Raw genomic sequence first — 25,057 nt, forward strand, 5'->3', positions numbered from 1 at the left:
AGAGACTTCCCAGGTTTAATGTGGCCTGATGGATTTGAGAATAGTGCTGAAGAAGTAGTTTGTCTAAATATTTTTAAATAATTACCGTTCTAATTCTCTGATGACTTGTGTTAGGTTACAACTGGCCTCTGGAAGAGCAATTCTGACCATAAGGAAGTGTAACATGTCAGTCTGGTGATTTTTTTTTCTGATTTATGCTGTTCAGTAAGAGTTTGAAAAATAACCTCAATGGATTTTGGGTCAAGACCTAATTCAGATCACAATTAATTTCCCTTTATTTTCAGGGTTTTCCCTTAAATATAATTAAGATTCCTCAATACCAGGCTTCTTTCTTTTTTAACTAAATGGATATTGAAGATCTCAATTAGACTTCTCTTTTGTTCATTTTCAATCACAGATGGAGCAGAACTCATTCACCCTTTTTCAGCTTCATTTCAAGAGGCTCATAAACAGACAAATTACCAAAATGGTCTCTCTATTTTTTTTTTAAATCAATGTAGTTTGGTAATTCCTTTACACTGAAAAGTATTCATAAAGTGGCTTTTGCCCTAATATATTTATCAGGAAAACTAGTAGAGGCTTCCAGGACATTAGGAGCCTCATTTTTCTGATCTATATTAGACAATAGAATCATTACCATTGGAATCAAAGACTTGATAAATCTCCAGTTGTTTAGAAGAGTGGCAGAGAAAAGCCATCTAAGAGTTCACTGAGAAATGATGAGTTCAATTTTCCTCAGGATTGCCTTGCCTCAAACACTTTGCAATCTCACGTAATTACTCCACAGGTTACACTGCCATAACTAAAATCTGAATTGCACAAACATTTTCTTAAATCTACAGGTTTTGGAACTTCTTTTTGTTTGAGTTCTCTCTTCTCTCAGCTCTCCCATCTCTCTGGGGATCCTGAAGAGTAACAGCAACTTAAAACTGAAAGAACTTAAAGCTGTTGATCTGAGGAGGAAGTGCTAAATTTTAGGCTTATTGGAAATAAATATGATTTTAGAAGACATATGTATAAGTTCTAGATGTCTAAGGTACAACAACTTTACACACAACAATACTGCTAGTCCCTTGTATCCTAAGAATTCTTCAAACATGACTGTATTGTGAAACATGCTGATCAACAGCACCCTGTATGCTCACCAGTATTTTGATTTTGGATTAAATCATGAAGAAACAATGTGCTGCCATGTAAAAGAGCAGGAACTTTCTTTAGGGAGAATCTGTAGCCTCACTTTTCCTTGGAAGCAGAATTTAAACTTTTAGTGTATTAATGATGATACTCCTCTGGGTCTGAAAATTTGGAGAAAAGTGTCATATTAAGACTGCCTACACAAATGCCTTCATTCTGTGAGGGTTTCAATGAAATCAACAGGGTTTATCCACATAATGTTTATTTGTTACACAAATAGCCAATATTTACTCACAGCTTTGTGCAAATGGCTCAATCAACCCTCTCATCAACAAACACATTTACATTGCCCACCTACAAATCCCACAGGGCACAGTACTCAGAGGCAAAGTGACAAAAGCTCACCATTGTCACTGTTGTCATCCACCAGGATGATTTCCTTGAGCAGGTGGGATGGGGTGTGGTTCACCACGCTGTGCACGGAGCGCAGGATGACAGAGAGAGCCTCGTTCACAAATATGAACACCACAGAGATCTGGGGCAGGTCATCAGGGTAGGTCATCTGCTTGCACCTGGAGAGAAGAAAGACACAATTAAAACCCAAGCAGCCACTGGGAGGCAAAACAGACTGAAGAGCATCCTCTTCTCCTGGCTCTCCATCTGGGTAGGGATTTACAGACTTTGTCATTTCTAACCCCAAGGAAAGATGTGGTAAAGGCTTGAAAGAATCAACCTGGTCAGGAGCAGGAACCTCTTCATCAGCCCAGTATAAAACACAGGGTGTGTGCATGCACACGGATTTGTAGCAGCTTCATTCCCTGGAAGGTTAAAAGCATCTCTTGAAAACCAAAGGAACATCAATGACTCTGCTCAAAACCAACCTGGAGAAGGCCTACAATGGCACACCCTGGCTGTGCTCCCAGGGGAACCATCAGCAGAACTGCATCTCATACTTTTAAAACCAACATTCACTCGAGCAAAGTTTGGATTTGCCCATCCAGAGAGCACTTGCCACCCTTTCTGACTGTGCAGCTTGTGAAGCAATAACAAACGTGATGGCTGTCATACAGGCCTGCACTTGCTGAAATATCTGCAAACAGGTCTGCTCCCTCTGAGATGTCACCTTGCTAGGCTGCTACCTCCTGATTCACAATTTGCTTTTGTGCTGAACACTGACACATATATCTTACCACAGACCATTCTGAGAAGAAAAATTGAGGCCTGGAGAAGTCACACAGCACAGAGCAGAGCTCCTGCTTCCCAAGTCCTTGGCCCGTGCCCCTCTGTAACACCACACTGCCTTATTTCAGTGGAATTCTCTCCCATTAGCAAAGATCTAACTTTAAAAACTACCTCCGTGTTCTCACAGTCAAAAGCCATTCAGAATTACCATAGCAATTACTGAACCTCCTCTCTAAAATACTGCTAATGATATCACAGAAAATGACTTCTCCTGCTCTTATCAAACTTTCTGACCTCTATGCTCATTACTTTGGCATAACAATCACTTTTTTCCCCACTATTAGCAGTCATGGGGATAGGGCAGGTGACAAATGCTTGACTGCTGAGTAACCTCTGGAAGTCAGTTATGAATTCTAGTAAAGTATAATTGTTCATAATTCCTGATCCCAGCACTATCTGCTCAGAGACCTGAGCACTTGTCATTGATTCCAGTGTTACCATAGCTACTTACTGGCAGCTTGCTGGTGGTCTGTACCACACAGAGGACCACTGTGTAAAACTTCTGGCTAAGCAGCACTCTTACACAGCCTAAAAATAAGCCTGGAACAAGGAGAGAGGTTTTCAGGAGGGTATGAATGCTCTGACACAGCCCTCTTTTTTGAATTTCTTTTTTGAATGCAATTTTCCTCTTGAGCACACCAACATATCAAAGAAGTCCATCAGGAATACTTCAGTAACAGGAAAGAGCCATCAGCTAAAAACATGGACTTTGCAAGATTTCCTGTGATGAGGGACATCTTTTACCTGACAGCAATTTTCTCTAGAGTCTCACTTGTATCAACACATCACAAACTGCACCTCAGGAATACAGACCAGTCCCCAGGTGGAGGTGAGGCAGAGGAGGGAGCCCACCCAGGCCATCCATCCTCGTGGGGTCCTGCAGCAGCACTCAGAGCTGGCAGGAAAGGAGGGTGGGAAAGAAAGTTGTGGCACAGGAGGAGGGATTACAGCAAGAATGAGAGGTCAGTCAAAGCAGCACTTACTACAGAAGGGACAAGCAATTACAGGAAAGGTGGGATGATCACAAATGTCCAAAACAAAGAGGCATGTGTGGAAGGACCAAGATTGCCAAGGAAAAGACAGGGAACCACTGGAATACTACAAGACCTCAGAGAATTAGGAATTTGCTGAACTTCTCAGAGTAAAAAGTATTTGTTTTATTGGCAAGTGAACTGAAACACCTGGGCACCCAGCCACATGTTCCTGGTCAGACTGACAGGGTGAGCATGAGCAGGACTAATTCCAGTGCTTTCCTGCCACCCTCCTGCTTTCATTCTGAGAAAAAAAAAAAAAATCTAATTCAAGTTTTAAAACCAGCACACCAAAACCATAACCTCCTAATTTTTTATTTATTTGTTCTTCATTACATTAAATCAATGCATTATTGTCCCAAGTGTCACTCCATGGCCTTGCTGGTTCACAAGACTTTTCATGCCTTAGTTCTCAGTGATTACTTACACTGTAGGGCATCAGGGACTGCTTTAGATAAAAAACTTGTTTGAATTTCTTATTCCACCTGGATGAAGTCATCCCTATCACTTCTCACTGCAACCTTCTGTCTGGCAGTTCTCCCCTTTTTTGTCTATTAGCAGGACATAGTTGAAAAACTGCATTTTGGCTGCATTTGAAAAGAGCACTCCAAACAATATCTATTGGAATATTTTTTTGGTAATGCCACTGCAACAGGAACACCTAGATGTGCAAAAGCAAAAGCTCAGAATTTAGCAGCAGTTTAAAAGCTGTCATAAATTTATTTACTGCAGTGAGGATGAAGAACAACAAAAGCAGCTGTCCAGCTGAGCACTTTCCAAAGCACAGACGTGATTTAAGGGTTTATTTCCTGCAGACTTCAAGTCAACCTTGAACTCCCAACTCCTTAGGTCACTTCAGAAAATGGGATCGATGTGCTGAGGTAGTCAGGAGAAATTACTGGTCTGCTAACAAACACTTCTGATGGTGTCTGAGAGCATGAGCAGTCCCAGTTGAGGTGTCTTTCCTTAAAAATCAGTGGGTGCTTAAGTGCTTTCCTGGATTGTCGCCCGAGTTCTTCCCAGTGTGTTCTCTAACTAGATACCAGCCACAGCAATTTACAGTTAATACTTCCTTCATTCCAAGAAACTCGAACCAGAGCTTGACACTCTGAGCCAAACAGTGACATTAACAAGTCTCAAAGTGCCAAAGCAAACCCTTGACTGTCACCTCTCACCACCTTTGCTCAGCCAGAGGCTGACAATGGACCAAGTGCACTGCAGTGGGTCAGCCAGGGGTGCCTGTATGCAAGGGACAGAAAATCAGAGTGTCAGAACACACAGAGCCCTCCTTGGAGCAGCCCTTGATGGCCCTGGAGCAAGGCAGCAGGGGACAGTTCATTACAGAGGAAAAAGGTAAGGCTGTAACAAACCTATTGACTTTCAATGAGCCAAAGGGCATCTTTGCAGAAAACGGTTGGAGCAGCAGCCTGGATGCAGAGGTTTCAACGAGAAATCTATGAGCTAATGATGAAGCAGCTTAGCACAAGACTAGTCACTTTTATTATTTCTTTTGAGAAGAAAATTACCGGAATGTGAAGAAATCAAACTGTGCAAAATGTACTAGCAAGGCACACCTTTATAATCCTTCAGCCTTACTGCCAATAGAACTCTAGTAAGAAATGTAGAAATCATCCCTTTTTCAGCCCTGATGCTGTGCAGTGAAGTGCCTGAGAGTTTAAAGCACCCAATGCTCTGCCAGGGAACAGAGCAGGGTGCCAGCACAGTCTCCACATCTGTGCACCAGGTCTGACCACACAGTGAACTGTGGCAACCAGCTGAGGGAGGACAATTACAGTGATCAATAGCTGAAATTTGGTCTTGTTAACATCCAGCACTCCTGAGTTCAGGAAGAATTCAGAGTGCACTTTTGACCTCTGTGGTAGCTAACAATAGTCTGAGTTGGGCAGGCACAGCCTCCATGGGATATTCCTGGGATTTCAGATCAGCATTCTGAACTGTCAGCAGGCCCCACAGCGTACAACCAGCAGAGGAGCTCGGGTCTCCAGGGCACACAGGTACCCGGGACAGGGACACACCCTGGATGTGTGCAGGACTAGGGATTCCAGCAAAGGCTGGCAGTGCCATGGCTAATCACTTCCATGGGCCAGCTGAGGATGGGTTAGACCGGATATGTGAAACAGCCCTTCAGGCAGCTTTCATTCAACACGCCAAGCATCAAACCTGGGGCATCCTGCTGTTGTCTTGGGAAAGGTCTTTTGAGTGTTCTCATTCTGTATTTGCTACTGCAGAGCTTGGCTAGCAACCCAGAGGTATTTCCTTTGTACATGACAGAGAGCTTGATGTCAGATCATTTTTCTCTATTCTGGAGACGATTTTCACTCATTCTTTCCTTTACATTGAACTGGTTCCTTAGATGAACATTTCCCAGCCAGCCTCCTGAGCCCAACTGTGAGCACTGTCTTGCAGGCATACGAAAACAGGGAAAGCTCTTTGGTTGGCAGACCAGAACCTTGGAAAAAAACCCCATGTACTAACATAAAAAGGTCATAGAAACTGGGACATAAGAAAACAAAAGGTACTGAGCTGCACGTGAACCTGCTCATGGCAATAAAGGGAGGAAGGAAGTTTTCTTTTGTCTGAACATTCATTCCCTGATAGATGTATTTAGTTTATTTGTATCTGATCCAAGAGAAACACATGAAGTCCTCTGTTTATCAGGTTGCTCTTACAGTCCATTTGGGTTGCACTATTTTTTGTGAATGACTGACACTGCAGCCATGCTGGTAGTTCAGTGCATTACCAAAGAAAGAAAAAAAATCTTTCCTGCTCTATTTCCCCTGCCCTTTTTTCCTGTCTGCAAACTTGCTAAACTCCAAAAATGAGTTTTGCTTGCAGATCTTAATATACTGAGTTTGGAAATGGATTAAGCAATGCATTTAGAGATTTCTGACAGCTTTACCCTTCAGGAAGAAATGCAAACAAAATTAAAGCTGCTTCATGAATCTTTAAAGTGTTTAATACAAGATATGTTTTTCCAATGAACTACTGGGATGGAGATGACTGAAGGTTTCTCTCCTTCACAAACTTGATGAAATTGCTGGGCATGAGGAAACATCTGCAGTTCTGGCACAAAAAAACCCTACCCCAACATGTTCTGTACTTTGAAAGCTTCAGAATGATCTGTGTTCATGTTTTATAGCCACAGCAGGAGAAAGAGTTGGAACAGCTCCTTATTTGGTACATGATCAATGAAAGGACAAAGATAAATATTAAAGAAGATTATTGAACCCTTGCTCTTTAATACTTACAAATACTACTTTTAATCACCAAATCAATATGTATTTTGAGCCCTGTTAAACCAAAGGCTCAGACTAATCTCACCTACATGGTTACCTTTTAGCACCTAAATGCTGCTGTGACTTCTATAGGCACAGACGATTTACCACAGCTAAATCACTAAATTTAGTGTCTAGCTCAATGCCCGATTTCTTTCTCCAGGAAGGCACTGAGGCTTTACAGCTAGTGCTGGAGGTAATAGTAACTTTTGAGCTGCAAAAATAAACTAACATTACCTTGCTGTTCCCCATTGGCACAAAAGAGGAAACGTGACAAGCTGCAAACATCTCCTTCCCCAGCATGGGATCCAGCTGCTGACCAGTCAGCAGCAAAAGCAGTGACAGGCCACAAAACTGATTAGCTCCATGGATCATGAATCTGTCAGCCAGAGGCTCCAACTCCTTCCTAATTAATTCTCCTTCTCAACAGAAGATGTTAACTGTATTATGGCACAACATTCTCTTTCTATTGAGGGTGGATTTTCCTGCCCTATCCAAAAACCCAAATGGAAAATTTTTGAGTTCAGAATATGCTCTTACTTTCTGCTCCTGTTTTTTCAGCTCAGGGACAGCATTCCCTAAGAACACATAAATACAACTGTGAACAAGAGAGCAGGGGTACAGAGCACAGATGCTCTATGTACCTTGAGAAAAGCAGCACATTGTATTTACAACTAAGGTAAAACAAGAAGTGAATCATTTTCAGAAAAAGCCTAGGAATTATGTTGATAGCAAAAGATGCCTTCTTCTGTGTTCCTTATGGAACAGCCTCCATTTTCAAATATCCTCCAGCAGAAAAATCAATGCCTTCTCCTTCTTCCTGAATGTTTGGAGAAGTGCAGGTACAAGACACGGTGCAATTCTTGTTGGTGCTGTAAGTCAGAGGAAATCCACTAAAATATCCTGTTCTCCATCTTTCCTCATACACAGTGATGTTGATGATCATTTTCTCATAAAGAGATCTTAAATCTACTCCATACTATGGGAATTCCCAGCAGCTTTTTTCACATGCTCCTTGACATATTTTTTCTTATTTTGCATCCAAAAGGCTAAGAAAGAAATCCCCCACACTCATCAGAAAGAAACCAGGCCAAATCCTTGTACCTGAGCTAACCTCAAACACTTCCTGGTATCAAGGAAAAATGTTCTTCCATGTCAACCACAAGCAAATTATTGCAATGTGCAATGAGTTTTCCAGAACACACCTGGTCATGGGAATTTCCCACATTCCCAGGCTGAACAATTGGATTTGATGTCTGTAGGATTTGCAGACTGAAGAACAGCAGCAGCCTTCCTAAAATAACTGTCTTTTATACTTTAGGACTCTCTCTTCACTGTCCTATTTCCTACAGGAAAGACCAAATTTACAGGAATTTCAGTCCTCTAATATTTCTGTGAAGGAGAGAGCCCTTTCAAGCTGGACACAGGTAGGTTAAAGCTCCCCATGAACTTCCAATAACACACATTGGAAAGTGTTTCCTGAGAATCACAGCTTTGTTTTTTGTTCTTCTTCCTTTCTTTTAAATTCCAGGCCAGTACAACTGTGACTAATTGCTCTGCACATAAAAACCCAACACATGTTTGTGCCTTTTGTTTTATAACACACTTGCTCGATTTGGTTTAATTCCTCCTTTCTCTATGACAAATTATTTTTATATTTATAGTAGAAAGCCCTGAGAACTGTCAATCAGTGACTGGTAGTGCAATATAAATGCAGAATTAACATATGCAGCATGAAGACAACTCTACTTGTAAAGAATATTAACCCTTATATTTAAGATTATTAGATTCTTCAAAAGTAGCTGCTGCACACATAAAATAAGAGGCTTTGTATTTCAGTGAGCTATTTCTGGTTTTCCTCAGGCAAACAATACCAGAAACATGCCATTATGCCTAATACCCTTATTGATTTATACATATAAAAATGCTAAAACTAGTTTCAATCACTTTTAAAACAAGCCTCTTTATTAACATGAAAAATGGCTAAAAGCTCGTGCTCACATCCTTCTGTAGTAAAAAGTCTTTGCCTTTTTTTTTTTTTTTTGTAACTTACCTTGAGTCATTAATATGTTTTGAAATACCATCTGTAAAAAATTTCCACTCTATCCCCCAGTGTGCCAGTCCGGATCTGCCTCTGGCTGTATGCATGCTGCATCACAAAGCATTAGGCTCATTGGAAATTAATGGAGAGGCTGAAATCTGCTTTCAAATGCTTTCCAAAAATCCCCAAAGAAAACAGATCCCCTGTGCAACTTTATTTTTAATGGTGCTGCACTTAAATTTAAGGGGGAGCTCAGCTAAATTCCAAGTGACATGTATTCTGCCTCATTTTAGGTGATTAAAACAAATGGCTTGTTTAGTGATTCTCATGATTTTGCTAACATCCTCACCCCAATTCCAGCAGGATTCTTAGCTTGCATCCTTTTGAAGTAAAAACTAGAGAAGAATTTTATTTAAAAAAAGCCATAAAGGCAGTCTTAGAAAATTCTGCTTTGAGATTGAAGAGCTCTTTGAAGTTAAGTGAAATATAAAAATTGGTGAAACTGATGAAGCGATTATTAAATAAAGGCCAAACTTTGTGTCAATTTGATCTGAAGTTCTTAGCAGCAAAATACATTCAGGAAAACACTACCTTTTGTGCAACTTTTTAAAAGTTAACTCTGGGAACCATGTTGTCCGTGGGGAACAGAGAATTTACACTCTCAGTTCTGCTTTGCCAAAACTGAGACCTCAAATTTCAAATAGGGAAGGTTCACAAAGAGCTATCCAAAAAGCCAGAAGACGTTTTCCAGGGTGCATTCACAAAATTGGCTGCTACCCAGTGGCACCACTTCTTGCTGCTGCCACCAAGGGTCCTTGCTCTCCAGCAAGCCACGTGAAGCCATTTAGCTGCACTTCCAGCAGCGACTATCAGTACATTTCCCATTAAAGGAGTACTTTTCCACTCAAGGTGATGCATCAAGATCCCAGAAAAGGTTCTTTATGGCAAAGGAATAATTAGTCCCAGCATGTCTGCAGGGAGTGAGATGGTAACAGCCCAGATACCCAACAGCAGGTTATGTATCTGAAGACACCACCTCCTCTGAAGCATCTCTCCTATTGCCTACTGAGCCCGTGCCAGACACAAAGGAAAAGCAGTGGAGTTGATGAAATCAAAGGAATTATTTTCAATAAATAATGCATAAGAGTAAGCTCACCCTTTTCCATTTGCACAGAACAGTTTGCTGTACCCTTGAAGCTATTTGTTATTCAGATAATAATATGTAAATAGAGGAAGTTATCCTTGACTATTAAAAAATGTACTGCAAGTACTTAATATTAAAAATTCCAGGTCCTTTTGTTTAATTTTGACTATCTCTCTGCCTCAGCTGGTGTTGCTGGTGCTGGACAGAGGCTGAGTATCACAGTGTTACCTGGAAATGTAGGGCAATAAAAAAGTTTTCAAGGTAACTGCTGCAGAGCTCTTCATGAATTTCATTACAGGTTTGCTGTCACGCTGCAGTGTAGTGGTAAGGAGGAGAATAGAGGAATGCAATAATTTTCCACTATCACTTCAGCTAACAATGTTTTTTATGGTCTTGGGAGGATATACAACAACGTTTGGCAAACAATCCCTTCTTTAATGGGCTCCAGTGTATTTCACAGGAGACCAACTTTAATCTTTGGTCAAATTCCGTTATGCAGCAGAATGATTCTTTCTACCTATGTACAAATACAGGATGGTTGGAGGAGTAAACCACCAAATGGGAGGTCAGCCATAAACTGAATAAACCCACCCCACCACTGCCTGCCAAAACTGTAGTGAGAGCTCTTTAATCTTCACTTCTCCCAGCTGCTGCAAAGCTGGTTGTAGCCCAGAAAGGTAATGCTCCCCTAGTAATCACAACACTTGGCTGAGGTGGTGCACAAGCTCATTTGACTAACCAGGAATGGCCTTGAAATGTTTGAACAGTAGTCATGGGCTTCCTCTTACTTTTAATGATCAATTCCTATCAGAGTGAAAACAGAACCAAGTTTATGGTATGTGGGAAGAATTATGGTTCAAACAGAGCAGTGTTCCAAGAACAAATGCATAAAGAACATTGATTTAGCACTGAAAATGGGAGTATTAAATCCATGATGTTTAGATGCTTTATATGGGATTGAAGAGAGAGCCTGGTGGCAGCAGCAGAGTGTTTATAAAAAGTCTGAGTCAGGCAGAGAGGACAAAGGAAGGTGCATGTGCTGCATGTGGGTAGGAAGCTGCCTGACAATCAGATGATGGAGCACATCCAAAGCTCTCAATGAACTCTGGATCAGGATCCCATAGGATAAATCATCAGGCAACAGCAGTCAAATCCTGAAGTGCAGATGGGACCTTACTCCTCTCTACATCTCCCCCAGTGATACTTGCAGGATTGTTCTCTATGCATTGTAACTACTCTGGGAAATGTCCTATTCAAGTAAAGCACCTAGGCATGTCTTAACTTCACTGGGGTTATTAATACACTTGAAACTAGGAACATATTTAAGTGCTTCATTGGACTGAAGCCTAATTGCACTTTTATAGCTTTTGTTTAAATTAAAGGCTAGTTAGAGGTGAACAGCACAGTATTTGATAATTTCGTGCACTTAGAAGTTAAATGTTAACAACAGTTCCTTTCTGACTATTTATATAGCTTCAGTTTATATAAATTGAGAAAACTCTTGCATTTTTATTTAGCTTTGGTTACATTTAGAAATGAAAACAGTTTTTAAAAATCCAGCCACATTTACTGTCTAGCACACAGCTAATACCTAGAGCACACGCTTGATAGCAGCAAAACAGTGCAATGTATGGGGATTTTTTATATTTATGAGCTCTTATCCTAATTCAAAAAAAGAACCAGGTCAACATGTGCTTGCTTTTCACTCAGGTTGACAGAAATTAGGCACATGTCCTAGACCAGGCAACGTACTTAAGAAAGGCTGTGAATTTGAGCAGGCCAAGGACACTCAAAGCCTTTTCCTGGCTCTGAGATTTGGCCATTGCAGCACATCAGTGTTCCTGTACTGCTCCTGCCCAAACCAGCCTGCTGAGAAACTACTTCCCATTTCACTTTATGTTTTCTGGTATCTTTTCTATCTTGTCCACAGATCACAAGCATTTTAAATTCACATCCTCAGTGTTTGCAGACTTAAATTGATTTGCCACAACAGAGAAAGCCAGGAGTGAGTGCTCTGCACTGGGGGAACGGGGCATTGCCATTAACTGCGTGCCCAGCAGGCTGACGTTCTGCTCACAGCCGTGCCCTTCCTCATCCCTCACCTGCAGACACACACATCCAACCAGTGCCTTCCACACTGTTTGCTCAGACCTGCACTTAGAGAAACCTTCCCCCCAGTGCTGCCATAGATTCCCAGGTCTGTCAGGCAAAGGAGTGGAGTTTGCTCTCTGAGCAAACAGAACACAAATTCCCTGTCTCTTGGTACACGTGGGTTAATAACACCAAGGCAATAAGCCAATGGAGTAGCTGGAGGTCAAACATTTGTTTTCAGGCAGTGCAGAAAATGCAGGAGCAAAGCTTCAATGTCATTTTTATCTTGAGTTTAATGTAAACTGCACCATGACCCTCTGGGAGAACTGTGTCCTAATGAAACATCCATGGCGGGGATGAAAGCTTACTCCAGTCACTGAATGAGACAACTGTTCACTTTGTGGATGGAAAGAACTAAAATTTATGCCTTTCCTCTGAAATTTTTGGGGTATAGACTAGCTTAGCAACAACACCCCAGGGTATTTTAGTGCACTGTTTTAATTATTACTGCTGCTATTAATATTCCACCATTATTCAAGTCTGAAGTACCGTGTCTGCCTGAGAGGCGTGTTTCATACCACCCCAGAGGCCAGCCCACTGCTGGGGCCTTCACAAGACAAAACACATAAATGCAGACTAACAAAAGTCTAGGAGTATAGAATAAATAATACTCTCATTTCCTGGAGCAAAGAAGAAAATAAACTAATTAAGAAACTATTTGACAACCTGAAGGCATCTCACACAGGTAAAAAGCAATTCCAGAGGGTTTCGTTTCCAGAAGCTGAGAAACAGGGAGCTTGTGCAGAAGTAATACACAGAGATGATATCTCCAGTAATTTAAATCTGCTAAGTGCCTCACTGATAAATTCTGACACACCAGCACCACCTGAAATTGTGGGTGCACATCTTAGACCAAGCTCCTTTGGAGCTGCATTTGGATTGACTGTGGTTTGTGTTTGAGACCACAGCAGAAGGTCTAGATGCAATGTAACAAAAGACAAAAACATTTCAGAGAGCTGGAGGAAAAGAAAACTGAGTCCCCACACTCCAATATCACAAAACTTTCAAACAGCTTAACTGGCAGATGCTGTTTCAGAGAAACCAAACCTTGGAAAGCATCTAGATCAAGCTAACCAAGACAGGGAGCTAACATGTGCCAGCCTGTATCTGTCAGGTACTTCTGGCTCTGGCTACTTTTAAGAGTCTCTCACTTTTATTAGCACTAAATTCACTCAAAACAGGAGACACAGGCAAAACAAGCACGAACTGACACTATTAAAATGAAACACTGCATCAACCTGGAGTTCACAATTCAGTTTTATTTCAGACAGAAGAGTAAATTGTCTGACATTTTGGCCTGTTCATGTTTTTATCACAAAGACACAAACAACAACAACTAAAAAACCCTGAGGTTATGTGACCTGAAACCTTGACTTTCCTATACTATGAAACCTATCCAAATAAAATAGGAATCAGAACTCGGTAATTTTTAAAGCTACATCAGGAAGACACCCGGAGATAGCAGATACCTCACACTGCCAGCAGAACTAAATTTGCATACACCTTTTAAGAAAGAAATGGGAAACATTATTTCAAAGCATTAGAACTCCTTCAAAGCCCTACAAAGAATCTCAGGTGTAGTGTAACAGAGATACATGCAAGGAAACATAAAAGGAAAAGAAATACCACCCTGAATTCATTGCCTGTCTTGTTCTGCTACTTCTTTTTATCCTGTAATGGGATATCATGGAGTGTAACATAACATGACAGTTCAGAAATTTACAGGAATACCCTTTTCTCCCTGGAAGTGATAGCAGGCAACAACCAGCCATGGGCTCAGGGGAGGGAAATGAAAGAAATTCTAAAATGCCAGCACACAGCTGCATGTCCTGGCTGGATCTGCAGGTAGTGCTTCTGCACTACAGATATGCATTTACCTATGAAAGAACAGCTCACACAATTTGTAGACAGCACCCCACCATTGCTCTTCTTTAGGAGGAAATACTCTTTCTGCCATGGAAATATTGTGGCTTTCTGTTTTTAAGTTCCAGAAATTACTGCAGTCTCTAAAGCATACTTTAAAAGAGAAAAAACCACATGTTTAAGGTACCTGTGAATGTGCAGGTCACATGAGACACATTTAGTCTGAGGACTGATAAGAAAAATTGAGGGATGCAAAATAGAGCATCTTTTATTTTCCTCCCAGCTGACCAGGCTGCCCATGCTGGCAGGTCATTCTTCAATGAGTGTTGCTAGTACAGAAATCCCATCTTGTTTCTGCATGCCTTGGAGCATGTAACACTTTGGGATGGATTCACCTGAAATCCTATTTAAGCTGGCTGCCCTAGGTTCCTGAGGGAGGGACTTCCAGAGGACATTACACTCTGTACATGATAAGCAATGCTGCCGTGGCATCTCCATCAACTACACAAGGCAGCCAAGTCAATCACCCTAAATTAGCTGTCTAATTTCTAGTGTTATGCAACCCACCTGAGGTAAACTATTCATGTATTCAAGAGTACATTCTGGTGCAGACAAATTGCAGGGAATGGCTTCCAGTCTCACTGCATTTAAACACAACATTGCAATCAGTTATTTTTCATACTCCCTAGTTAATCAAATTCAGCCTTCACTAAATCCACATTTATTAGTGCTGACAGTCATGCAGAACTTGTCTTCAACAATTAGTATACACAAAGGCACTGCAAAAATGTAGAAGAGGAAAATGACTCCATTTGAACATAAGGTGGCTTTTTGGAAAAGGTTGTTCATTTTTATGGTTCTTTTTAATTTAGCCTTTCTGGTGCTCCTTTCATCCCACGGGTCAGTGTTAATAATCAAGACCTATGTTATACACTTTGCAGTATAATTAAAGTCACTACTTAATTGGAAAACCTAGCCCTAAACAAAAGGGAATCAATAATGAATCTAATGGGAAAAGCCAGAGAAAACAGCTATCGAATATCAGAAATAACTGTGAGATGCTGCCACGTGTCCAGCACTGCTGCTATGGAGACAGCCTGGAGTCCAGTGATGGGGAGGGTCTGCTCGTGAGCCATGTCCTGCAAAAAACTGTGGTACTGGCCTCAAAAAGGGGATGGAAGGTTTCTCAGTATTTTTTTTATTATTACTAGGAAACACAGCCACTGTGTTAACCTGTTTCTCAGTCAGTCTTCTCACTGGAGTAATTTAACATTGCACATTGACCTGGGACTTGGGAGACAAAGGTTTGAGCCCACATTCCAACTAATCAACCATTATTTGTGCAAGGCTAGCAGAGCTCCAGCAGAGATTGGGAGAAGACCTGAAGTACCTTCATAAACAGGGTCAGGACATGACTCCAGGACTCAGTGACAGCTACAGGCTGGGCTAATACAGAGCACTGGGGTGTAGGTGCTGCAAGCACCTATGACTCAGAGTTTTATTTCCCAGCCAAAGGAACAGGTGATTTTTTCCTCTCCTTTGAGGGCTTTGCACAGTTCCAGTCTGAGCCCTTTACAGCCAAAGAAGAAACATTTCCCAAAATGCAGTGATAAGCCTGTGGCGTACACAGGGATACACAAATAAGCACAGATGGCCCAGAGGCAGCAGTGTGAGTGAATTTAGGCTGTCAGCTGATATCCCAAATGATCTGAGTCAGAACTACAACACCAAACGCTGAGGAGGAGCTGGTCAGAGGAAACAGCACAGGGATTTACTCAGTCCACACCAGTTCCTTCTCCTCTTGGGCAAAAGTCAGCTGAAACTTGGCTACATCTCTGTGGGGCTGTATCTCCAGTTGTTCACACAGATAATGTGCGTGCAAAGGTGCTGTTTGTAGGGGATTCACAGCCCAAAAATGCCCAGCCCCTGTGACTTGGCAAAGCTGGTCAACAGCTACAGCAAGTCCCAGAGCACGTGTACACATCCCCCTCCTTCGCCCTGTTCAAAATCCACATCTGGACACTGATTGGGGATCTAATTAAAACACTCCAGTTAGTTTCATCTCTTACTGAATTTCCTTCCAATAAACAATCTTAATCTGTTGCCCAGGGGTAATTCTGTCTGCTTCATTTTCTGTCTATGTTTTTCCTTCTCTCTGCTTCAATTTACGTCATGTGTTCAGAGTGCCCAAAAAAGGGATTTTTCAGAATTTTAGCATGGTTTTTTAGATTAATTGAGAGTGGGTGCAAAAAAAAAGTCAAATGCTTTCCTATAAAAGATAAGCCTAATTGAAATCAAAATATCATGCCTATACTTTGATTGTGAAACATTGTTCTGCCTAAAAAAAAGAAATGCTTAATTTCAGCTAATGTTTCACTTTACTGTGAGCTGATATTTAATCTGAAAGTATTGGAACAAGCTAGCAATGGAAAATTCATCATTTTAAGACTGATTTTTTAAATGGGAAACTAAAGGTTTCATTGGTCTAAACTCTTTGATTAAACAAACATTTTACAGAAGATCTTCAGCCTAACACAAAATATTTTTAGGCGATATTTTTTTTTCACTTGTCATTTTCTGCTAATCAGAAATTCTGATTCCTGGAAAGCTCTGGATCTGTTCCACTTCAAATATTCCTTGTGAAGAAGCCCATTACACTGCACTCTGGTTACCCTGGAAAGAATCCTACGGGTCTGTTTTAATTTGGACTTTCTTGTGTCATTTCTCTAAGTGGCTCAAAGAACACCCAGCATCCCCAGAGGATCTGAAAAACAGGTCATGAGGCAGAGCAAGCAGCAGAGGTGGAGAAGACCAAATAATCCCAGACCTAGCCTTCTCCAGTGCAGTGATCCAAAAGCTGATGCTCTTTGAAAGCCATCTGCCTTCATGCCCTGCTCCTGCAGCGACATCCAGCACGGCCGGGCAGAGGAGCGGCCGCCGACAGCCTCGGGCAGGGACCATCCAACCACACCACCAGCCCTCCTCCCAGCACAGAGAAACTGCAAACACACAGATGATGTGGCTCCAGAGAGCTGCTGACTGATGGCTTAAGTATCCCAGGGACTCCACAGAGATCCACCACCAAAAGAAAGGGTCAAAATTAAAGGTGCTCGTTCTGCCTTCACAGACGGCTGGAGCTCACGGGTCACTAAGGACCATCTCTGACAGCAGGGCTGCTCTCCAGCTGCTGGCCTCACTCAAGCTGCTGTTATTAAACCTTTGAATGAACAAATCAGAGGGCTATTTACCAAGCCTGCCCCCTTGATAACACTATTTGATCAACTCCAGAATTCTCTTTGATAGGTAATTAAAAGAGCTTTTCCTTAGGTATGGAGTGGATTGAACCATTAATTACACTTCACAGCCCCAGAGATGCAATTCTTTTGCTATTGTGAAATGTCTATAGCAAACCACAAAAATGCTTGCCTCCATAAAAGAACTGAATAAATGAAAGCAATTTCCTCGAGACCCAGATTTCTCTGCGTTTTATGGCTGAAGACTTGAGTTGCCACAGCATTAATAAGTTTGTTCTTTAGGGCTGGATTTTCTCAGTACAAACATCCCTGACCATAACACAAAGAAATACCTTCTTTGGCTGATAGAGCCAGCAGACTGAATTCATATATTAATAATATTGTTATCACTGAACTGCCACAATGCACTCGGCATCCAGTTGCACAAAAAAAAGATCAGTTAAATTAAAGATCCTCACCAAGCAGTGACAATTTTGTGTAAAAGCCAATTTAGCCATTATGGAAGCTCCAGGATCATATTAACTTTTCTGAAAAGTATGCATAATGCACGACAGCAAGTGGTTTTGACAAGTGCCTGAGTGTGTGTGAGTCTGTGTGCGTGTGGATGTGTCCTGCATGTAAAGAAACCCCTGAAGTTATTTAAGTTGCAAAGTCAAGTGATAGAAAGATAGAAAATGCTGGATTTACAGGTGTTGCACCTGTTCAATTCAACCCCTTGCTATCCAGCCTGTGCATCAAAAAGAACAAGGGAATTAATGTTATCCTGAGAGACAATGCCTATGTTTGAAAGCATCTGGTTAGCTGACACTTCCCAATTTTCCAGCATGCTACACTGTAAAACAAACAGCTTTTGTAAGTTTGGCGGCCTTTCCCCCATCTTTGAATGACATTCCCTAATATTTTGGACTTTTTCTACTTTCTTTATCTTTGATAAAGTCAAAATCTCCTGTCACATGCTCTAGCACCTCTGCCTTCATGCATGGCTGGGAAGGACTGAGTCTGATCCTTTGTTACTGAAGCAGAAGCCAATATTTTGTGCTAGAGCTGGCAGCAGTGTCTGTTATACCCCCAAAAGGGCAGGAGGATGAATTCTGGCAGCCTGTTGTTGTAGCCACACAGGGAAAGCAGTTCTCCTCTGCTCAGTGCCTGCAGCGGTTTAGGTGGCTGACTCTGGGAAGTGCAGAAACTCCACCAAAATCTCAGCTCTGTTCCTCCAGGTCTGGTTTTGGCTATTCAATCAATCACTGTCCCTTTGATATTATGGTAAGAAAGGCATGGACAGGGTCCAGCAGATTTCACAGCATTCCCAGGGGCAGGATTCAGGACTATTCTACACCTACACATATTGGGAGGGATAACTGACACAAATACATGTTCTTATGCTTTCTCACACACAAGGTTCACTGGAATCAGTGGATTATTTTCACTAAGTGCTCAGTTTTTTTCAATCACGACACTCATTTTATATATGGAAGAACATATATGGAAATTAATCCAATAACACTTCACCATCAAATAACACTTTTCCTGGAGAACTACAGAGCAAGCTCTAGCTTAAGCCATGTGCTTCCAAAACAAAAATAACTTGTTCCTTACAAGAAGAGCTTCTCTTTCTTCTCTTGCACAGAGGATGTAAGATGTGTTAGTGAGGGCTTGAAGTCCTGCTAATATTTTACTGCTGGGAAGAGAAATCAGGACGTCAATCATTCTGAGCTCTCTGCAACATATTTTCTACAGTGGTACAGACCTTAAAAAACTTGAAGTATTATATTATTTATACATCTCTGATAGATTTTTTTTTTAATCTCTGATATTGAGAAGAAAAAGCTGAGATGCATTTATTATACCACGCTAGAATCAAACTACAATTCTGTAATTATTGTGTGATTTGGAATCCCAAGCAAGTTGTTTACTGCCATTGCCTCTATTTGGCACACAAACACAACACGCACAAAATTTGCTCTTGTCTCCTGTACCAACACAAATTTGTATCCTAAAGAAAAGGTGTCTGAGCTAAAAGGAATATCTGCAGTGGCAGCAGCAGGTAGGAAAGCAGAACCAAATGTGAGAAAAGCATCTTGAGGGCAGGAGTACCCACCCAGGCTTGAGACTTTGCTGCACTGGAAGGACAGGGAGGTGACTCCAATTTAGGAGCCTTCATGGTCACACTGGCTGACTGTGCACCTCTGTAGTGCAATGTATTTTTTAATTTGCTGCATGGGGATGAAAGTATCTCCTGAAAAGCAATTAAACTGCCAAATGTTTATGAACCTATGCTTGCAGATGGAAGAGAAGGCTTATTCTATCAGAATAAGATAGTGGACAGCAGTAAGAGGGGAGCTCAAATGAACTAAAATACAATATTTCTCATCAAGCTTGGAATGTTACAACTCCCAAGTTTGCATACTGAAATCATGTTTACTTTCATAAATTGTGCCTAGGCAATGCAAACTTGAGTATGAATTCTCCCAGTTCGTATCTTTAATACCTACTGGTGTGTGCAAATACATAGATTGAATATTTGAAATGGAAGCCAGAATGGAGAGAAAGTAGAGCTTAATACTGTGGGGATGTAAACTGAGGTAAGTGTTTTTATTCACAGGCTGGCCATGGACTTTGTACAGACCTTGGACATTGATTCTACCTTGCTTCTCAATTTAAAAATGAAAAGCCCTCTCTTTTTAAAGATGAACAGTTCTGGGAATTACATGAATATAAATCACAAGCAAACTGAGAAGTGCTCAGTGATGGAGAGGGGAGGGCAAGTCAGCACACAGAGAAGCTGGACAAGCAGGGTTTTTCAAAGCCTGTCTCAAGCTCCTGGAGGTTCAGTTCTCTCCAAAACATAATTAGAGCAGAGTGTCTAAACCAAACAGTCAAGCTCAGCTTTGGAACATGTCCTTCTTATGATGGTGGCCCCAGAGCTGGATGCAGTTCCAGGTGGGTCTCACAAGAGTGGAGCAGAGGGGCAGAATCCCCTCCCTTCCCTGCTGTCCATGGTGAGGGATGAGCCCAGGACACTTTTGCTTTCTGGACTCTGAGTGTGCTGGGCCATGTTGAGCTCTGTGTCAACCAAAACCCCCATGTCCTCCTCCTCAGGGCTGCTCTCAATCCATCTAAGTGTGCAAAAGTCTTTGTATACCAAGACCTTCTACCTTCTCCAAACTGTCACTCATTTTCCATAGCAAATTCAGTCTGAAGGGCTTTCCTGTGACTCATAAGCATCTAGAGACAAGTGCATCAATTGCAGCATCTAGATCTAAGAAGAACCACCTCAGAAGTGTCAAACCATGGCAAGGAAGGCAGTTCTCCCAGTAACTCAGACATTTAATCATGTGGCATGGCCTTCTGAGATACCCACAACGAGAGAAAAGCTCATCTGAATGATGCATCAAAGCTTCCAAGTAAAACTGTGGGACAGCATAATCTGAAGTGAAACATTACTGCACTGCAAATGGTCTCATACCTCTGACAGCTGCTGAGCTGGATTCGAGCTCTGCAGCCTTTGCTTTTCATTTCCTAGCAGAACACATCTCATTTATCCTCATCCCCCCCAGCAGCAAAAACCAGCCAGGTCAAACCTCACCGACCTCCATTCAGGAAACTTCACTTTGACTTTAAGGGTCTCTAGGCCAGACCTGATGCACAACTCCCATATCTGCATAACTACAGACTCCTTTTCCCCCAGCATAATCCCATGGTGGATTTTTATGATACATCACGAGAGATGAGGAGAGATGAGACCACTGAACGAGTCCGTGTACTTGCGTCAAATGTGGTATCAAGGTAAATTCTTTTCTCTTTGCCAATTCTGTTACCTGGGGTTTTTTTTCTATAGCAAGGGTTTGAGAAAACAAAACCTGAGTCAATACTTCTGAGATCAGATTAATATGTAACACAGCTAATGAAATTTCTACTTAAGCTGAAGTTTTGTTTTTGGCAGCTTGAACTGCCTAAAATCCTAATTCAATTGCAATCTACTCACAGAGCACAGCTGTTTTGCTTGGCTAAACTTTTCTCACCACTTAATAAGATACTTTTTTATTTAACTTTCAGTTCTGCCTAGGAGCCCCAGTGGGTCTTTTAAAACAGAAGATTATTATTAGAAATTAATTAAGTATTCTTTTCAATTCTGTCTCCTGAGAGCAACTAGGCATTGTTGCTGATCTCCTCCGCATTAAGACATTACTGATTGTCATTCATGGGATGACAGTGCGGATGTCTCATCTGGAAAATATATAACTCCATAAATATGAAAGATCTGAAAGTTATTTAATACAAAATATAATAAATCAGTGCAAATAATAAACATGTAATTGCAATGTCAAGCATAGCACGGGCGTGTGAAGACTATAAACGCTGGAATAAAAATAGACACACATTCCAAAGACAAAAAAAAACCTTACTGCAATTACAGGACGCCGATGGATTGCATTTAGTCTTTGTTTCAGCACACTGCAAACCCTGACTAAACAATTCTAAGAATATCAGATGCAATTAAAGACAGCTGATTTGATAAGTTGGGGTTATTTTTAAGGGACTGGTGACTATAAAGTGTTTGTTGCACTGCCCCACTCCCACTGCATGGGACTATGAGAAGCTCAGATTAAAGCTGCCACCTCTGAAGGCTTTCTCTAAATGAACCAAACCCAGTAAGCACTGATATCCTGATGTAGTTTTTGATCTGAGGCCTTGAACGTGCATATTAATTCACTACTGACAGAATTAGCTATGCATTTAATGTGGCACTTCCTGCTTGAGATGGAAGTGGTCTATTTAATTTTCACTCAGCTCAGGGGTATCTGTACAAGTAACTGCTGTCATATTCCAACCAGGAAGGGATGTGAAGAGAAGAATGGGTCAACAGAACAACAACCAATCTCTTACTCCCAATAATAATGCAGAATTCAACTTACTTTTTTGGTCTGTAGTCAGGAATGGACCTGTCCAGTGATATCCTGTCACTGAGCTGGGCATTGTAACCATATTCTTCATACTTAGTCTCTGATTCATGGCTATCATCTCTCAGGGTAGCAGCCATTCCCCCCTGGCCCAAGCCTCCTGGACCTTCAACTAATCCCATGGGCTTTGCCAGACCTAAATGAAATAGATTAAAAAAAAAAAAAATCCAATTATTAATATAAAGTATACGGACAGAACCTCTTCTGTGACCACAGAATATTTTCAGATGAATGAGATCTGAACTCCCAGGAAGCTCAGCTCTGAAACCCTCATGGCTCTGTGGAAATTATCCTCAGCTTTCCAAACCAGAGTCCAAGTCAACACATCTTGTAGTATCTGTGCATAATGAGCAAACGATAAAGAATCAATTAGCAGCTTTCACAACTTATTCTTTTTCCATAATGCCTGATTATTGTTAAGATAATTAAGAAAAAATTTTCCCCATAAGAACTGGAGGATTTCCCCATGTAGCCCATTATAGCTTCACTCATTTTAAGGGAGAGATGTTGAATTTCTACCACATGTGGGTGTGCCAGTTTAACTCCACATTAATGTCAGTTCTGGTATCTGCTCTCTGACTCCAAGACCACTGCAGCTTTGGTCCAGGTTTGGTTCCCATGTTGGAGACACAGCTATGGACTGGTCACCAGCTTCTGCTGGGTAGGAAATACAGGATAAAGCTGATTTCACTGCCTGAGTCAAACAGATAGGTTGTTTGGACTCAGCTGCACACCCTGCCCAGCCTGTTCCCACAAAGATGTTCTAAAACTATTTTAATGCAGCTGACACTGTCTCTCACCTGGAAATCACTCCAGATTTCCTCTGTACTTCACATCTGACAAATGAAATATGTAAGATACTCAGCTCTGTACACCTCAAAGCAGCAGAAAGTTTGGACACTTGGTAAGTGCTGAGAAATTAGCCAGTCAACAATGCCTTTACAGGTTTCATTCACTGGCCAACTCAAAAATAAAAGTAAAACAAAACTAAACCAACATAAAAAATGTCCATATGATCACATTGCCAAGAACCTCTTCCATGGCAACAGGCATTTAATTTGGTGCTGAATTCCCATAAATAAGCTCCTCAAATATCCTGTGTTTAATGTCAAAGCTTTCCTTTCCAAAAGGCTCGCTATCAACAAGTCATTATAAGCGACAAAGCTATTTATAATAATCTCAGGAATACCATACAGCAATGTGTGACTCTCCCCCAAATCATTTACGACACCAAGTAGAGCAATTAGAGTTTGACCTGCTCAACATTTTTCAAATCAAGACTTTTTCAAGAGGAAAAGTCATTCTTTCAACTAAATGATTAAAAAAGAAAGGGAGAAACTGTCAGCACTTGGTAGCAACAAACACACAGGGCAGTACAAATGTGGGACTGGCTTCTCCAAGGCGCATTAAGGAGGGCAGTTCAGACCCTCATGAAGGAATTCTCCTGCATCTCACTGCTAACAATGTCCTTACCTGTTATAGCTCCATCAACATCTCTGTTTCATGACAGGACAGACCAGAGAGACAGTGGTTCATTACTGGCCTGAAAGACTAAAGTTGTGCATTTTTACTGCAGTGCTTATGACAAAATCCTGTGCTAATATAAAGTGCAACTATACAAACAAATTAACATAAAAGGGATGAGTACCTGCAGTACTCAGGAATTCTGCTACTGAATTTCAGAGGCTCCCTACAAAAATACATCAATACTGCAATCAGTGGTCCTGAGTCAGGACAGACCTTGCCAGTGTTTGTGCCTTTCATAGCTTCTTCATGCTCCTCATCACCATGCACTGAAACATGACTAAAACACAAGAATTCTCTTGATTTCAAACCACAGAAATTCTTCTAGCTTATTAACTGAAGCACTTCAATCCATGTTCAGTATTTCTGAAAATATTTTAGGGAGCTTAGTGCTGAAGAAAATTCTAACATTTGTCCTTTTGTTTTTCAGGATGAGAGGCTACTCGGCACTTTGATTTGCCTTTGGAAAAATTAGAACAGAGGGCCCTCCATGGCTGGCCTGACAATGACTCCTTGCTCAAGTAATTACAGAAATTATATGTCTGAGACTCTAAATCTCTCCCCATCCAAAAGGAAAAACACAGCAGCCTAATCTTCCTGCATGATACAGTCTTAGACTTAACAGACACCACCAGCAGTGATGCTGCAAGCTCTGCTTCACATGCCCAATAAAGGGAATCTTAAAGGGGGCTCAGTTTCAGAGAAAAGTCAGCAGTTCCCTCCAAAAAAAAGGTCAAACTATGCACTTTAAAAGTCAAAACCCCAGAAAACTTGACAAAGCCTATATCCTTGAAAGACCATAATGTGGAAATTCATTTGATGTTCATTTGGAATCATCTGGGCTTGGTTCTGATATAACATCAAAACAAATTGAAGATGACTTCATTAAAATTAACTGACCTGCTTTAATGAAAGGGTTTCCAAGATGTGGTGCGCTCATTTGACTTGAAGCAACAATTTAATTCCAATAGTTGAAACCTTTATTCTTCATACTACATGTTCTTGCAGTTTATGGAACAAAACTCTTCGAGTCTTTATGGCCCAAGTAATGTGGGAATGAAACTGCCAACCCACAGGAAGCATCAAGCAATTGGCTATTTTACTTCTGTGAGAATCATTTAGACAGCCTGCCAAACCATGCATAATGACAATTATTTCACATACCTCTTCCTAAATCTGATATTCTAGCTCTTTGTGCTGCTAATCTGATCTAGTTCTGCAAAGGAGTGATCATATGTCTGACTTGCTCTCAGAGCACACTGCTGTGAGGTTTTTTTCTCCATTCCTTACCCAAATTGTAGCTTAGTCTGACTGACAGTTATTCCATCAATGCAGTAACACTAACCAGTATACAGCAGCAATTAAATAAATGATATCACATTGCTTCCCTCTTCAAGAAGAGCACTAAAGTGTCTC

At 41.2% G+C, this 25,057-nt stretch overlaps 1 protein-coding gene across 7 annotated transcripts in view; it reads right to left on the minus strand.

The window, feature by feature from the left end:
- GALNT9 (polypeptide N-acetylgalactosaminyltransferase 9) overlaps positions 1-25,057 on the minus strand; it is a 259,514-nt gene that overhangs the window by 84,758 nt on the left and 149,699 nt on the right. For all 7 annotated transcript variants that reach the window (XM_069030886.1, XM_069030887.1, XM_069030888.1 and 4 more), the window contains 2 exons: positions 22,073-22,253; positions 1,540-1,706 (listed from right to left, as the gene is read on the minus strand). In XM_069030886.1, coding sequence (XP_068886987.1) covers positions 1,540-1,706; positions 22,073-22,253 — 348 coding nt within the window. The remainder of the gene's footprint in view (positions 1-1,539; positions 1,707-22,072; positions 22,254-25,057) is intronic.

This window comes from Aphelocoma coerulescens, chromosome 15 (genome assembly GCF_041296385.1).
Source record: "Aphelocoma coerulescens isolate FSJ_1873_10779 chromosome 15, UR_Acoe_1.0, whole genome shotgun sequence".
In the NCBI taxonomy this organism is placed as follows: domain Eukaryota; kingdom Metazoa; phylum Chordata; class Aves; order Passeriformes; family Corvidae; genus Aphelocoma; species Aphelocoma coerulescens.